Here is a 15,259-nt window from a genome sequence, read left to right as displayed (position 1 = left end):
AAAGCTGACCGTCATCATTCCTCTTGCCTATCTCCTTTCCCCGGCTTCACCTTCGTGGCCAGGCACACAACAACCCTGCATCCTGGCTCGAGCTTGCAGCTTTTCTGGTCATATGCATTTTCTCTGACCGCTTCCCACAAAGCGCCCTCTGTTCAGTTGACGATCTCGACGCTGCAGATCGGGCGATGACCAGCCACCAGCATGGCAACCTAAGTGGGCGGAAACAATAAACTACTCGGAGCTTCATCCTCTTTCATCCACAACATATGCAGGCCTGTAGTCCAATACTACGTCAATTTGATCAGCCTAGAAGTACAGGGGACCGACCATCCTTGCAGACTACCGATTGCCCAACTACTTCGGCGACTTTCTCTGCCAGCTGTCTGTCAATGCCATGTACGTCCAAACTCATTCAATGTGTCGTCACCAATCACAGTACTCGAATGGTCATGTAGCTGAACCATTCCTTGGATGAGACAGCACATAGCAAAGAGACCCTCGGTTTCCATCCCGCAATATGCGGCGTCTATTAAATTATTCTACTTTTTCTTTTCGTCTCATATATCAACCCAAGAGGCTCCATACATAGCAACCCTTGATTCGAATTCACCTCCATTCCGTCTGAGCGTAAATGTGACTCCACCGTCCTTCATCCCGTCGCCCGCTTAGTTGCGTAGAGGCAGGTCGTTGGACTTGCTATAGTCAAACGAGTGCGCAAGGCGTCTCTCCGTATTCTTGCGCGTGTTGACAAAGTTGGGGTGGTTGAGAGTCAGCTCAACCGCGCCGTTGTGGACAGCATCAACAGCCTCCACGCCCAGCATGAAGGAGTGGTCCTGGTTGCCAACCTCGTAACGCCAGCTGCCAAAGCGACCGCGCGACAGAATGTCCTGAGCCTCCAGCTTGGGGAGAAGCTCTTTCAAGACACCCTCACGCTCCAGGCTCGGCGTCGGGTAGCCGTGATCGAAGCGGCGCACGTAGGTGGAAACAATTTCGTCCTCTGGGCGAATCATATCCGTATTGATGAGGCCCTGGATGCAGTCCTTGAGCAGCGTTTCCTGATTAACGGGCTTCATCGTAGACTCGGAAACCTCGAGCATGATGGACCAGTACGGGCCCTCCTTAGCCTCCGGCGAGGCGGCCTTGTCGCCATTGGCCAGGTACAGAGTGGGCAGCTTGACCTTGTCGTCTGGCTGGTTGTAGGGGGAGTAGTTGGAGAAAATGGTCGCGCGATAGAAGGGGCTGTCGTCCTCGGGAAAGTACAGCTATTGTCATGTCAGCGTCAACACGTTTGATTTGACTGTCTCTCGGCGAGGATGCAAACTTACCCAGCACTTGTCACCGATACGCTCAGGGCGGGCGCCGCGGATACCAACACCAATGACGTTGGTAGAAGAGTAGTACAGTCCCTTGGACAAGCTGATGAGCTCTTGATTGCCCATCTTCTGCACCAGGTCGTCAACGGCCATGGTGTTGATGAGCTTGTTGTAGCTGACGGTGGAGCCGTCCTTGAAGCTGACAGTCTTCTTCTCGGCGTCGATCTTGGTCACTTCACCCTGGGCACCGAAGCGCTTCTTCTCCTTGGGGATAGTGTTGGCGACGGCGATCCAGATACCGCCGGTGCCGTCGCGGGCAGGGAAGCGAAAGGTGGCATTAGGACCCCAGTTGCCGGCGACCTTGCCCAGAATGGCGTTGCTGGTGACGAGTTTCACGTCGGGGGCAGCGACACGCTCACCAAGCCACTCGCATTGCATCTAGAGAAGAGTCAGTCAGTCAAAGCTCATGCCTAGAGCTGTGCGGCGGGAAGATGTGACTTACCTTGGTGGTGGGAACAGCCCAGACCTTGTAGTTGTAGGGACGCATAAACATGTCGGCAAGACCGCTGCCCATGGAGCGCAAAATCCACTCGTCAAAGTCCTTTGGCTTGCCGGTGGCAACGCGAGCCTCAAGGGAGGCGTCAATGAGGCCCTCGATGGCCTTGACCTGGTCCTCCTTGGGCAGCATAGAGATGTTGTTCTGGAAGGGGTAAGGAACCCACAGGCCCTTGTAACGGACATACGAGATGCGCTGATGAGTGTACCAGTCGTCGTCTTTGGGCAGAGCCTCGTCGATGCAGTCGTCAAAGTACTTGTAGTGGGAGAAGATGACGTGACCGCCAACGTCGTAGAGCTACCAGCATGGTCAGCGGGAAGATACCATTTGTGTGACGACGAGCTGGAGATAAGACTTACGAAGCCTTCGGGAGTAACATCAGTACTGGCAAGACCACCGGCCTTGTCACCAGAGTCGACAATCAGCCATGAGGGGCCGTTCTGTGACTTGTTAGCACGGAAGAAGCTCGTTTGCGTGGGATGGAAGGGTAGCGACTCACGATCTGGTGCAGACGCTTGGCGGCACCGAGACCAGTCGGTCCCATGCCAATGACGAGAACATCAACGTGTCTGCATGACAACGTTTGTTAGTACTGCAAAGCTCGTATTCCCGGGCCGACGTCGAGCAACGTCTGTTCGTTGGAGCAGGCGGTTTGCGGGGGTGGGAAACGGTGAAGCTACCTACTGGTGGGCGGCCATTGTAACGGTGGGGGAAGCGTGCCAAGTTTAACAGTTGCGAAGAATGGACGGGAGCTGGAAGAAATACGAAAATGCAACGCGCAGCGCAGACGAGAAAACAGTGTCAGATAAGCAGAAAGTGGTATAATGAGAGGAAAAGGAATGTCTCCAACACTGCAGACGGTGAGGAGGCGGAAGTGGTACACAGAAGCTTGGCCAAAAGCGCGACAAACCCTTTTTTTCTGCCATTGTCCCCTGAGAAACTCTCAAACCTCTTTTTGAGCGCTCGGAAAATTGAAATGGAGCCTGCCCGACTGGTCTTGGACGCTAAAATCAATGGCTCAATGGCTTCTGGCGAGGGGGTGGGGGGTGGTTACGTGTGTAGTCTAGTTTGCCCCACCTTATGACTTCAGGCTTGATAGGTACCTGATGGGCCGTCGATCGTTTGAAGCTGGGGGAATCCTGAGGGACAACTCCGGCCGACAGCTTGTTGATTGCTTGACTTTCTGAACTGCTGGCATAAATACCATGATATTGGTGTGTTTGGCTGCTCGTCACGCAGCTTCCGTTGTTTGATGAACAGGCAGCCAATGCCACCTCGCTAGGCGCTGCTAATTTGGATCCGCGCTCAATGTCACCATGCAGAAAGAACCTCCAAAGAATCCTCAATGACACACCACACTCCGCAGCGACAGGACAATCACCTCGAAGACCCATATCACCATATCTCTCGGGAGAGCCAGGTTTGATGCCACGGCTTGCCCCCGTCGCTGCTATATTCGTAGATACCACTGCAGGGTAGTTCAAGCCATATGTGTTACATGTGAAGACGTGCACACAAGGAGCAGGTTATAATTACAAGCCAGAACCAAGCCTGGCACCTCTTCTCTGGTCTTTGCTGCACTACTTTGGTAATTACACGTGCATTTTGTTTTCTAACTAGGTCATCACTGGCTGGAGTGGCTGCCAAGTTTCTGCAGGTCTGTGATGAAGAAGCTCGCAATCTGCGCCTCAAGATGCCTCTAGCGGGAGCCTTTATTACCGTAATCTCCCCTAATCCACCAGAGTGGTTCATTCAGAAATTTGAATAACATGTCCCTCGTCTCAAGTGCGACAAGCTCTGCACATCATCCGTCATGTCGTGCCACGACACTCGGCTTTGCGAACTGCTAGCAAAACATGTACTACCTTATTGGTCAAAGATTAGTTAGCTTACTCGATCTACAAACCCCTGACTATCATTACCGCGTGCTCACATATTAATGTGGCTGATCTTGCTACATTTACGACGATTATCGAGATGCACGTGAATAAAAGAAAGTCAACATCAATTTTCCTCACTCAACAACCGACCAACACCCAGCTTGCTAGCTGGAAGGCACGCTAGATAGGGAATCCTTGTGCCGATTTACAAAAAGCCCTTGATGTCTCTGCATTTGCTCGCTAAAGTCTCTTCTCGGGCGGCAGTCAAACAAAGAAGCATTTTCAATTTTCTGGCGCCTGTCGAAAGATGGGCGCTAGTTTTTATGACCCAAATCCACTTGCCACTGTGCCACTCAAGCATTCAACCACGGAGAACAAAACTGCACGTTTCTGGCGTGCACAGCATGGCAACGTGGGTTGGCCCTTGGGTATGTAGCCACAATTCTGAAACATCAGATCACCGTTCATCCCCGTCGGCGTTGCACCAGCTTGACAAGCCAAAAGCAAGCATTAATTGCGTCAGACGTAACTCGACCAACGCTGGAATGGACACATGGCATCGAGACATGACGTGCGGACGCAACAATTATGGGCGACGAAAGCAAGAAGGCTACCTTACCTACTGTCAAAAGACAAGCTAAGGGTATTAATGCGAGCTATACGGATTACAGGGAGAAGCGGCTACTATGTGAGAATATTTTCATGACACTGATTCTGGGCCGGAGACCCTGATTCATGAAATAGTTATAGTGTGTGCCAGTAGTAACACGTGCTCCCTATTTTCATGTTGATGAATCGTCTTTTTTTTTCTGTTTTGTGTTTCTGGGACCTACCCTTTCGGACTGAGAGTCTGGGGACGGATCCCGCTTTTGCGGGAGTCATTGTCGGAGATCTACCATATAAGAACATGGTATTTATATGTGCATCAACCGTTTCGTTGAGATACCACGGGCGGGATGCCAAGCTTTCTACTTGGCTTTTGACGCTATCAGCTCCGGCCCACAGCCTCCCGCGAAACCAAGTGCGTCAAGGCGAGTCAGCCTCGTGGCAAGTCCCCTGTTGGCTCCTCAACTTTTTGTTCACGCGAAAGAAAGGGTTGCTAACGATGAGTATAGATGACGAAACACGAGCATGAAATCACAATGATAGCATGCGGCGCGGCATGCACTATGCAGGCGGTGCCGTAGCTGGAACGGGCGAATGCTATCCGTATCTGGAGATGGGGGCAAAAAAAAGAAAAGGAGGTAACCGTCCAATGTTGCAAGAATTTAAATTACGAGCATCCTTCAGCACCGGTTTTCACCCAGACGCCATTTTCGACAACCAACGTGCTTGGCTTGATTCGCTGAGAAGTGCTTATCTGAGTGCTGCAGTGGCCCGGTGGGCGGCCCCGCTCAGAAGCGGATGGCTAACTTCCCTCCCGGCACCCCGCCATAATGACCCCTGTCTTGGAATTTTCAAGTCGTGTCGGTATTGCAACAGGGTCTAGAACCCTATATCAAACAAGATGAAAGTCGCTACGAGAAAGGAAAACGGTTCACTGACTTGTTTCGTTTCAATCAAAGCTGGCTGCGCCCCCCCCCCCAAAATTTCGAAAGGGCGCAGTCGACAAGCAGGTAACATATTCCTGGTGTTGCGCGGTTTGACATTGATACCGGTACCATGCACATGCGTCCAGCTACCTATGCATAGCCCACTCTACCTCTACGTACGATCGCCGCCTCTTACGCATCACTGGCTTGACCCGCCGACTATCATTTTCAGGGGCAAAAGCAGCAAACTGTCCTGTGCCACCCATCCGAGGAATGACAGACAGTGTGTGTGATGGCTGTAATGACTGTGATATACTTCTGATGTGAGCAGTAAAGGTGGTGGGGTGGACCTTCGTCTTTGTACAAAGCATTGCCGAGCAGTGTTTGCCGTCGCTTTGGGCCAGATACACGAGATGCAAAGAGTGAGAAAAAGAAGGCTGAAACACAGAGAAGCATAGTATGCAACACAAAGCTGGGACCTGAAAGATGAAGGGAATGTGAACCATCTTCTTTTCGTGCTGCGCCACAAAGATGATGATGAATGATGGCGTAAATTGAAGTTGCATACCTCGCCAACCGCCAAATTCTAGCGCAAAGTCTGCCGCTAGTGAGTTCTGCCAGTCGCTAACTCCCGTTTATTATTTATTTTTAGGTAGGATCCTTTGCCCGCCTTTCCCAATGGAAGTTCCCAATGGAAGTTCCCAATGGAAGTTCCCAATGGAAGTTCCCAGTTCCCAACCGAAGAGGGACTTGTCGATTATCGATGCCGTCTTCTGGACCACAAGTACGCACTAAAAGAAGCTGTATGAATACTTTGAAAATCAATCAATCGAGAGTGAGAATTGAGGATCTATATAGAGAAAACAGCTCATTGCTACGGAAATAGGCACTTGAAAAAAGGTGTTCTTCCAGGACTGGTCGACCTTGTCCAGAGACGCCAAACCCACTGTAGCCCTCAGCTGAAGCTATCCGCTCCCCTGTAAACTCTGCCTGAGAGAGTATCAGGCAAGCTGCTGGCTACTGTTGAGAGCCTAATAAGAGGCGTCCGAGTCGTCAAATCAGTTCAAAAAAACCAGTCTCACTTTGCTTCCCCAGTTGAAGGTACCTCCCTACCTACCACTGTGGCGCTCCACGCCGCCCGCTTTCGCTTCACCTAATCTTCCGCTAATCAACTGCAACGTTAGTTTTTTTTCCGCCGCCCCCCGTCCTCCCACCCCCACGACTTCATCCTCCTCGCCAAGACCTTATTCCCCGAACTTTTTTTTTCCTCTGCGGCGCGTCTCGTCTTTCTTCCATTCCATTCCTTCTCTTTGTGTTCCTATCACAGGAACCGCCCGGCTTCTCTTTTAGTCTTCTATTCTGTTGCCGTCCAAAACCGCTCTTTACCCGTCTCCATCGTTTGCACTGCTCCTCCAACCGTTCCCGTTGTCTCGCCCCCCTTGAGATTGCGTCAGCGGCCACAAGCTTCGCGATACCCAGCATCTCACAATAACATTATTTACCACTGTTCGGCCATCTTGCACACTCAATTCAATCCTCGATACTACAGTACATACCGGTCATGTCTACCGAAGACAAGGTGCGCGTGTCTGGCGATGCGCCTCGCAACGCTGCGCCAGTTCTCCCTACCGTCAACCCTGCCTCGGAGAAGCCTCAGCCTGCTACCGGCAGCATTCATCCGGCTCTCTATGTTCTGTAGGTCCATCTTGCGCGCTGCTTTCTGCTCGCATAGTTTGAGAACAAGTAACTAACCAACTCGTTCAAGTGTTTGGATTGGCTTCTCCTCCTCCGTCATCCTCTTCAACAAGTGGATTCTGGATACCCTCAAATTCCGTACGTTTCCACTCGACCGCGACACCTTTTACGACACTCGTATACTGAAACTAATACATCCGCAGGCTACCCTGTTATCCTCACCACCTACCACTTGGTCTTTGCTACCGTCGTCACCCAGGCCCTCGCCCGCTGGACCACTGTCCTCGATGGTCGCAAAAATGTCAAGATGACTGGCCGTGTCTACCTCCGCGCCGTTGTCCCTATCGGTCTTTTCTTTAGTCTGAGCTTGATTTGCGGTAACCTGACCTACCTCTACCTGTCTGTTGCCTTTATCCAGATGCTCAAGGCTACCACGCCCGTCGCTGTCCTTCTCGCCGGCTGGTGCCTGGGTGTCTCGCAGCCCAACATCAAGCAGTTCCTCAACGTTTCCGCCATCGTCGTTGGTGTCATCATTGCCTCGTTCGGCGAGATCGACTTCGTCCTTGTCGGCTTTCTCTTTCAAATGGCTGGTATTCTCTTCGAGGCCCTTCGTCTTACCATGGTTCAGCGTCTTCTGAGCTCTGCCGACTTCAAGATGGACCCCCTCGTCTCCCTCTACTACTTTGCTCCTGTCTGTGCTGCTATGAACGGTCTCGTTGCTCTGTTCTGGGAGGTCCCCAAGGTCAGCATGGCCGAGGTTTACCATGTCGGTCTCTTTACTTTTTTCCTGAACGGTCTTTGCGCCTTTATGCTCAACGTCTCTGTTGTTTTCCTTGTAAGTTCCATCTCTGCACCTGTGCCGTACTTTTGCTTACATTGTCTACTTAGATTGGCAAGACATCCGCTGTCGTCTTGACCCTCTGCGGTGTCTTTAAGGACATTTTGCTCGTCGTCGCCTCCATGATGATCTGGGGCACTCCCGTTACTCCCCTGCAGTTCTTCGGTTACTCAATCGCTCTCGGCGGCATGGTCTACTACAAGCTCGGCTATGACCAGCTCAAGGGCTATGCTGGTGAGGCCTCTCGCCAATGGGCCGAGTTTGGTGCTCGCAAGCCTATTCTGCGCAAGCTCAGCATCATTGTCATGATCTTCTTCACCGTCGCCCTCTTGTTCAGTAGCCTGGCCCCTTCATATGCGCCCAACTACAATCCTGGAGGGCTTGTTGCCGACGTCACTAGTGAGATAGGCAAGACTGATGCCAACTGAGTTGGTCACAATGCACAATCAAAAGCCGACGACGTACCGCTTGTCAGGAGCAAATTCGCGGTGTAGACCTGACACCGCTTGTAATACAGTCTGCAAGCTCAACAACCCAATGGAGCGCAGCGCAGGAAAAGTGTCAACTTTTAGAACCTTGACCCGTGTATAATTAGCCGAGCTAGGCGCAGGACGCGAGGACAGCTTGCCACGACGCACTACGAAGATCAAGAGCAGCAAAAGTCCGCAACGCAGGCATGCCAAAATCCAAATGCAACTCGCCAAAAAAACAAAAAAATAGTCTAGCCCTCATTTTCTTTAAACGGCGTTGAACAATGGACAGTATACATATAGAAATGCAGAAATGATTTGGAATTTGAATTATTGCGTCAACTGTGAATTGTACATAGTGGTGTAAACACTGAGTACCTACTGTGCAAGTGGTGTAGAGAAAGTGTTCCATGTTTATTTGCTATTGACGCCAGAATCATATCAAGCCTGAAAGAAGACAACATACTCATTGCTTTTATACCTCCAATTCATTCACTGCCAAAACCATGTCTTCACAGCGCAAAGGCGAGATTCACGTAAAGTTTTTGTGTCGTTTTATTTTTTTGTGTTGTAATTGGACGAATTTCACATGAAGCCCATTATAAAAGAAAAACCCTGGGTTCCTCAAGTGCCATCCGAATGCTCTTTACATCCCGCCAACTCCCATGACCATAACGGAAGACTCCCGTATGACTCAAAATCCTAAATTCAACCTCGTTAGCAAAAAAAAAATCTCCTCTCAAACCACCTCACTTCTCTCTCCGTGCATATCGAGCGAAGCGAGTATAAGAAAAACTTACTCAAAGGGGTGAAGAACCAGCGGTTCTTGCCGCTGGTGTAGCGGTCTTCGAGGGCCTTCTTGACCGTCTTCTTGGCGTCCTCGCGCTGCGAGACCTCCTTGAAGGTGTCGGCGGTGACGGAGCCCTTGAGGCCCTCAAGCTCGAGGGTGTAGCGGGTGGGCATCAGGTGGTTGTAGTTAATGACCTTGATAAAAGGCTTAACCTTGGAGCGCTTCTCCTGGCGAGTCTTGGACATGCGGCGGGTGATCTTAGAGGGGTAGCGCTCGATGCCGGCGACGACGGCGTGGCCGAAGGGGTGGGGCTTGTTGCCGTTGTCGACGGGCTGGATGATGACGACCTGGTTAAGGAAAAGGGTTAGCATTGGGCGAGGTCGGACGGCACGAGGAGGGGGGTTTGCATCGCGGGTCGTGAGTTCGGCGTGGAGGAAGAGTTGGATGTCGCATGCCAGGGTCTGAGGTCTCTTGAAAACGTCCAGCGGTCCACATCGAGAGACAGGCTGCCGTGATATTTGAACTTGTAGCAAGTCCGTCAAAATCGGTGCTAAACACGTATATCTAGGAGCGTCGCAGTAATGTGACGGCAATCGGAAGCGTTTCTTGCGCTCGATCTCAGTATGGCGTCGTTCCAATCGATGCCAGTGTCAAGAGACCTTATTCCGTCGTAGCTCGGTCGCATGTTTAGCAAATCGACCAACGGTGAATGATCAATGACGGTAATCGGATGTCAATTCGTATGCGCATTGTCGTAGCAGCTTTCTCTCTTCATTGTTTTCGTTGAATGTTTTCTCAAGACCCTGTCCAACTTTTTGGCGGCGACCAATCTCTTCCGAACCCAGCAACGGCGAATCTCCCAATAAATTAAAAAAGTCGTACCTTCTTGCCGGCATAGCGGCCTCGGGTGATGATGGCGACACGGCCGACCTTGAGGAACTTCATCTTGTCGGGCGGAGGGGCTGTGGTGTGTGGGATCAGAGGTTTTTCAGAAACACACTTTCGGGACACAAAAGCCGTGATACAGTAAATTTGGGCTTGGTAAATTTTTTGGGGTTTGTGGGCTGTTTCCCAAGCGAGCGTGCCCGATCACGTGAAGCATGAAGCAAAAGTGTGCAGTAGGTGGGATGTACTGCACGTGATCTCAGTTTGGAGGGAACGGTCTCTTAGTCATCACCTCATCTCGGACTTTTGTTGCTCGACAGCTCACTCACCCCGAAACCAATTCATTCATAGCTGCATTTGCCGGTACTCGAAATGCCTGCGCCGACTTACATTATATCAAAAGTGGCTGATCCCATCTTTGCGGTCGTCATTGGTTTGGCGGCGGCCGGCCTACGCATCAACCGAGAGGAAGAGGCCAAGGGCTACAGCACGAGCCAAACGATTCAAACAGGACTCCGGTACGATCACTCACAGTGTTGATCCATTTCTCATTTTCATATATTTGCTGACTCATTTTCTATAGCCGACTCGGTCTTAAATCGGCGCCGGCCTCATCAAAAGCGTCATAAAGCAAACACCAAAACGCCATTAGTCCTCCCAATGCTAGTAGCTACTGTATAGTAATACGATCTTGATACCCCCAAATGCCCAAATGAGCACACAAACCAAACAAAAGAAAACGATCAGCCGAGGACTAGCTTCTGCGGCGCATCGCGACTGGCTCTCTACTCCTCAGCCTCGGGTCCCATGAAGCCAGGCCCATACTCCTTGCGCATCGCCTCGCGGACAATCTGGCCGCACAGCTTCGCGGTCGGATTGACGCTCACGGCGAGGTTCTTTGCTATTTCATTGCCGTAGCGGCCACCCAGCGCGAGGTCGTGCGACGCGGCCTCTTGGAAGTTATGCGCCGACCACGCGCTCTCGCGACGGCCGGGGTCGACGTCGAGCGTGCGGTGGTGGTCCGCGGCCAGCATCTTGCCCGTCTGCAGGTAGACGGCGCCGCGCTGCGTCAGCGCGCTCGACAGCGTGCGCGCCGCCGTCGGGGCCATGGGCGTCGCGAGCCGCTCGGGCGTGAGCAGCGCGACCGAGGCGTCGAGGTCCTCGAGTGCGAGCGCGGCCGCCGCGCGCTTCTCGGCGCGGTCGGGCGCGGGCAGCAGCGGCATCGAGGCGGCACTGCTGCTGGCGGATGTGGTGACGCCGAGCAACATCAGGTCGCCGTAGAGGCGGCGCGTGGCCTGCGCGCGGTTGTTGCGGGCGCTGGCGTACTGCGGGTGCGCGGCTATGAGGGCGCTGAGCTGTGTGATGGCGGAGCGGTAGCCGGCGACGGCGCGCTCGTCGCTGTCGGGGGCCTGCGTCTGCGCGAGCTCCGTCTCGAGCGCCTGCAGGGACTGGATGATGGCGCGCTCGCGGGCTGACACCTCGTCGTAAAGGTCCGGGTCGGTCAGGTGCGGGTCGCGCGGCAGTCGCTCGTCGAGCACGAGGCTAGCTTCCGGGTTGAAGTCGGGGTCGCGCATCTTTTCGAGGACGTTCATGTCCCTCTGGGAGAGGTCGACGTGGACAGCCATGACGGGCAGGTGGGGGGGTGAGTGTGATGCGAACGGGAAGACGTTTGATGTGTCGCGTATCGCTGTCTTGGGGTTTTAGGAGCTACGGCTTGTATTTGGGGTAGGGTGTGCTGATGTATTTATTATATGTTTCCTCGTTTCGGAGGTGTTGTAGTCTTTACCATATTGAACCGGACGCCACCCCACCACTTCCGTCATGGCGCGGGGCTTAGTCTGCGCCGACCTGTGCGATGGATTCCGCGTTTTCTACAGGGAGGATTCTTCATACTTGCTTGCTAAAATGAAATATAATGATATCCCTTTATCGAGGCCTTGATACTTGTTCAAGATACCTCAACGACTCTGTTATTACAAGCGGTTATTACTCATGCCGTTGCCAACTATAAGAGGAACTGCCCTGCGGCTAACGACGGCATACTCCACGCCATGTCTGCCGCCCAACAGCCTTGATGCATTGGTGCAAATGTCGCCCACGCCACGACTGGAAGCTCAAAATTCAGCATTTTTGTGCATCTAGTATCTCCCAGACTCGATACTTGAAGAGTGCCTCAGCAGTATATCCTAGACGAGCATTATCCTGGTAGTGTCAGGGTGACACATCCTACCAAGGGTATGCTGACGATCTGTAAGTGAACAAGAGTTGTGTGTATCACAGTGGATATTGGACTTCTATTTGTCCTGTCATTTCGTGCGACAGGTCTCCTCACATTTACTACTGGTCTCGTGGGCGTGTTGGCGGTTCAACTATATAAAAGAGGATGAATGTCAGGTTAGACACGCAAGAAGACATGAGGGGAATCATGTTTCGCTTCTTATCAAACACGCCAAGATTACACTCCACCAGCGACATTTATCTTTAGAAACCCCACGCTTAAGTGTCTGTGCTTCGTCTTCCTATTTATAATACATGACCTTTTAGTTGGTGCTGGTAAAGGAGCACGGCCTTGTACAGCGGCACAGCATAGTAAAACCTTTGTATTGTCTCGGATGATGAGACCTAGCCTGCGGGAAGGCTATTCCGCGCCCATTTATTTATCAAATATTCTCTCGCCTAAAAGAAAAAATTCAAAGGCATCAAGCAGTTTTCGCCATATCTGGTGCATCTTGCATAAACAATTACACCGAGCTGGCGACGATCCAAAAGCGGCAAATGTGGAGACGCGACCTAAGCGGAATGGCCATAATAAATACTAGGGACGGCAAGGAGCGGCTTTGAACGGAGCCAGACTCTTTTTTTTCCTTTTTACTTTCTGCCTTTTTTCAACTTATCACTTTTGGAAACTAGCGGCGGTTTTATTCTAGGCGCGCTCCAATTCCGCATCCTTTTTTTTTTTCGCCCCCCCCCCCCCCCTCCCCGAGATTTGCGGCAAATGGGGACCACCACCCGGCGGCGGCTTTGCGAAATGGGTTGCGGTTGTGTGACGTTGCTGGCGATTGGGGCCACGGCGAGTGAATATTACATCAGTTCACGTTTACAGTTGAAAGTATCAGTAAGTACTTGTTTCATCCATGACTAATGATTTTTGCTTTAAATGAGCTAGACAATGGCAGATACGAGTGAGACACTGTCAATTTCGATTCCGGGGGACGGCTTGCTGTTTCCCCACCAACACATCAATTCTGAACAGGGGAGAATGCCGTTGTCGACAATAAAATATCCCCCCTTTAAAAAAAAGATAACTAATTGAGAAAAAACCAGTTCGAATCGCGGAGAAAAAGAGAAACAGAAAACAAGTACCTTACGCGCTGTACATATTCGCCGTCGAGAGCCGTCACATGAGCATCCACCAGTGCGGAACGAGCAAAGATGTGCGGCTCAAATCGCACCGGCCGCGGGGATGGGGGGCGCGGGGCATTTCCGGCGCGGCTTTCACGGGTTCGGCGGCAGACTGCACAAAAAAGTAGGTAGGCATCCAGCCGCTGCCGTCATTTGAACATACCGGGTGAAAAAAAAACCTGGGCCTGCATGTTTGAAGACGAATGAGAATCCTCGAAAATAAGCCTGACACACACATTTTGCTTTCCCTCTCCTGCCCCCCAGCTAAGCCGACCGAGCGACCATGACCCCCCCGGGGCTTTTATAAGACTTCTGAGACCCCCCCTTCTTCGACACTAGATTGTTTCTGCTTCTTGTTACTTTTAACCCTGTACAATCATCTTGTCCATCTATGCCCGTTACTCCAACAGACTAGAGACTCGTTTACTCTCACAGTGCAAGTGCTTGGCATCACACACACGCCCCCCATCAAGCACCACCACCTTGTCACTCTCCTATAAGACCAACAACACCCATCACCAACAGCTTCACATTTCTTATCATGGCTCCCTCCGCCATCGCCACCACTTCCCGCCCCGCCGACGCCGCCGCGCCCGTCGGCAACTTCACCGGCTACGACCACGTCACCTGGTGGGTAGGCAACGCCAAGCAGGCCGCCTCGTACTACACGACGCTGTTTGGCTTCCACGTCGAGGCCTACCGCGGCCTCGAGACGGGCTCGCGCTTCTTTGCCTCGTACGTCGTCTCCAACAATGCCGTGCGCTTCGTCTTTACCTCGCCGCTGCGCTCCGCCGCGCACCTGCCCGCCGACGACGAGGCGGCCAATATCTCGGCCGCTGAGCGCCAGCTGCTCGTCGACATGTACGCGCATCTGGAGCGTCACGGCGACGCCGTCAAGGACGTGGCTTTTGAAGTCGATAATGTCGCGGCCGTGTATGATGGTGCGGTCCGGGGCGGCGCGGTGGCGGTGCAGCCGCCGCGGACTGTGACCGACGATGAGCACGGTGCGGTGACGACGGCGGTGATTCGCACGTATGGCGACACGACGCACACGCTCGTCAACCGCGCGGGCTACACGGGCACTTTTATGCCCGGGTTCCGCGCGGGAAAGCCGTCGACCAGCAGCGTCAGCGCGCCGGCGGTGCCGCTCGCCCGCATCGACCACTGCGTCGGCAACCAAGACTGGGACGAGATGAACGCGGCCTGCAACTTCTACGAGACGGCCCTCTCCTTTCACCGCTTCTGGTCCGTCGACGACAACCAAATCAGCACCGAGTTTTCCGCGCTCTCCTCCGTCGTCATGGCGTCGCCCAACAACCTCGTCAAGATGCCCATCAACGAGCCCGCGCCCGGCAAGAAGAAGTCGCAGATTGAAGAGTACGTCGTCTTCAACAGCGGGCCGGGCGTCCAGCACATTGCCCTCCTCACCCCGGACATTATCGGCGCCGTCACCGCGCTGCGCGCCCGCGGCGTCGACTTCATCAACGTCCCGCAGACGTACTACGACACCATGCGCCACCGCCTCAAGACGGAGAAGCGCGCGTGGGAGCTGCGCGAGGACCTCGATACCATTCAGCGCCTCAACATCCTCATCGACTACGACGAGGGCGGCTATCTGCTCCAGCTCTTCACCAAGCCCCTCATGGACCGCCCGACCGTCTTCATTGAGATTATCCAGCGTAATCACTTTGAGGGCTTTGGCGCCGGCAACTTCAAGAGCCTCTTTGAGGCCATTGAGCGTGAGCAGGCCGAGCGTGGTAACCTGTAAAGCAAGTGCTGCTTGCAGGAATATGCCTCCCAAAAAAAGAAACCGCAAAGTTTCTCTTCGTCTTGTCGTTGTAACTTTTGGTCACGTCGCCCTTTCTTTTGTTTTGCGAAACTTGGCCTTGTTGCCAAGA

The 15,259-nt window shown here is 52.9% G+C and overlaps 6 protein-coding genes across 6 annotated transcripts; 3 read left to right on the top strand and 3 right to left on the bottom strand.

Annotated features, from left to right (window-relative positions):
• Window positions 1-665: 665 nt before the first annotated feature.
• On the bottom strand, window positions 666-2,567 carry BBA_08556 (UDP-galactopyranose mutase; the record flags this gene model as incomplete). The annotated part of the gene is made up of 6 exons (XM_008603653.1): window positions 666-1,262; window positions 1,326-1,751; window positions 1,816-2,166; window positions 2,229-2,309; window positions 2,369-2,438; window positions 2,554-2,567. The coding sequence occupies 6 exons, from the start codon at window positions 2,565-2,567 to the stop codon at window positions 666-668; spliced, it is 1,539 nt and encodes a 512-aa protein (XP_008601875.1).
• A 4,275-nt stretch (window positions 2,568-6,842) lies between these two features.
• On the top strand, window positions 6,843-8,242 carry BBA_08555 (triose-phosphate transporter; the record flags this gene model as incomplete). Its single annotated transcript, XM_008603652.1, has 4 exons — window positions 6,843-6,976; window positions 7,047-7,114; window positions 7,180-7,811; window positions 7,865-8,242. The coding sequence occupies 4 exons, from the start codon at window positions 6,843-6,845 to the stop codon at window positions 8,240-8,242; spliced, it is 1,212 nt and encodes a 403-aa protein (XP_008601874.1).
• Window positions 8,243-8,930: 688 nt separating this feature from the next.
• Window positions 8,931-10,019, bottom strand: BBA_08554 (60S ribosomal protein L27; the record flags this gene model as incomplete). The annotated part of the gene is made up of 3 exons (XM_008603651.1): window positions 8,931-8,977; window positions 9,085-9,421; window positions 9,957-10,019. The coding sequence occupies 3 exons, from the start codon at window positions 10,017-10,019 to the stop codon at window positions 8,931-8,933; spliced, it is 447 nt and encodes a 148-aa protein (XP_008601873.1).
• Window positions 10,020-10,331: 312 nt separating this feature from the next.
• BBA_08553 (uncharacterized protein) lies at window positions 10,332-10,588 on the top strand (the record flags this gene model as incomplete). The annotated part of the gene is made up of 2 exons (XM_008603650.1): window positions 10,332-10,477; window positions 10,543-10,588. 2 exons carry the CDS (start codon window positions 10,332-10,334, stop codon window positions 10,586-10,588), a joined length of 192 nt encoding a protein of 63 aa, XP_008601872.1.
• Window positions 10,589-10,744: 156 nt separating this feature from the next.
• Window positions 10,745-11,584, bottom strand: BBA_08552 (uncharacterized protein; the record flags this gene model as incomplete). The annotated part of the gene is made up of 1 exon (XM_008603649.1): window positions 10,745-11,584. The coding sequence occupies one exon, from the start codon at window positions 11,582-11,584 to the stop codon at window positions 10,745-10,747; it is 840 nt and encodes a 279-aa protein (XP_008601871.1).
• Window positions 11,585-13,902: 2,318 nt separating this feature from the next.
• BBA_08551 (4-hydroxyphenylpyruvate dioxygenase) lies at window positions 13,903-15,129 on the top strand (the record flags this gene model as incomplete). The annotated part of the gene is made up of 1 exon (XM_008603648.1): window positions 13,903-15,129. One exon carries the CDS (start codon window positions 13,903-13,905, stop codon window positions 15,127-15,129), a length of 1,227 nt encoding a protein of 408 aa, XP_008601870.1.
• Between the last annotated feature and the right edge of the window lie 130 nt (window positions 15,130-15,259).

The sequence above is a fragment of the Beauveria bassiana genome (genome assembly GCF_000280675.1).
Source record: "Beauveria bassiana ARSEF 2860 unplaced genomic scaffold BBA_S00036, whole genome shotgun sequence".
Lineage (NCBI taxonomy): Eukaryota > Fungi > Ascomycota > Sordariomycetes > Hypocreales > Cordycipitaceae > Beauveria > Beauveria bassiana.
This window is presented reverse-complemented; position numbering and strand designations above follow the sequence as displayed.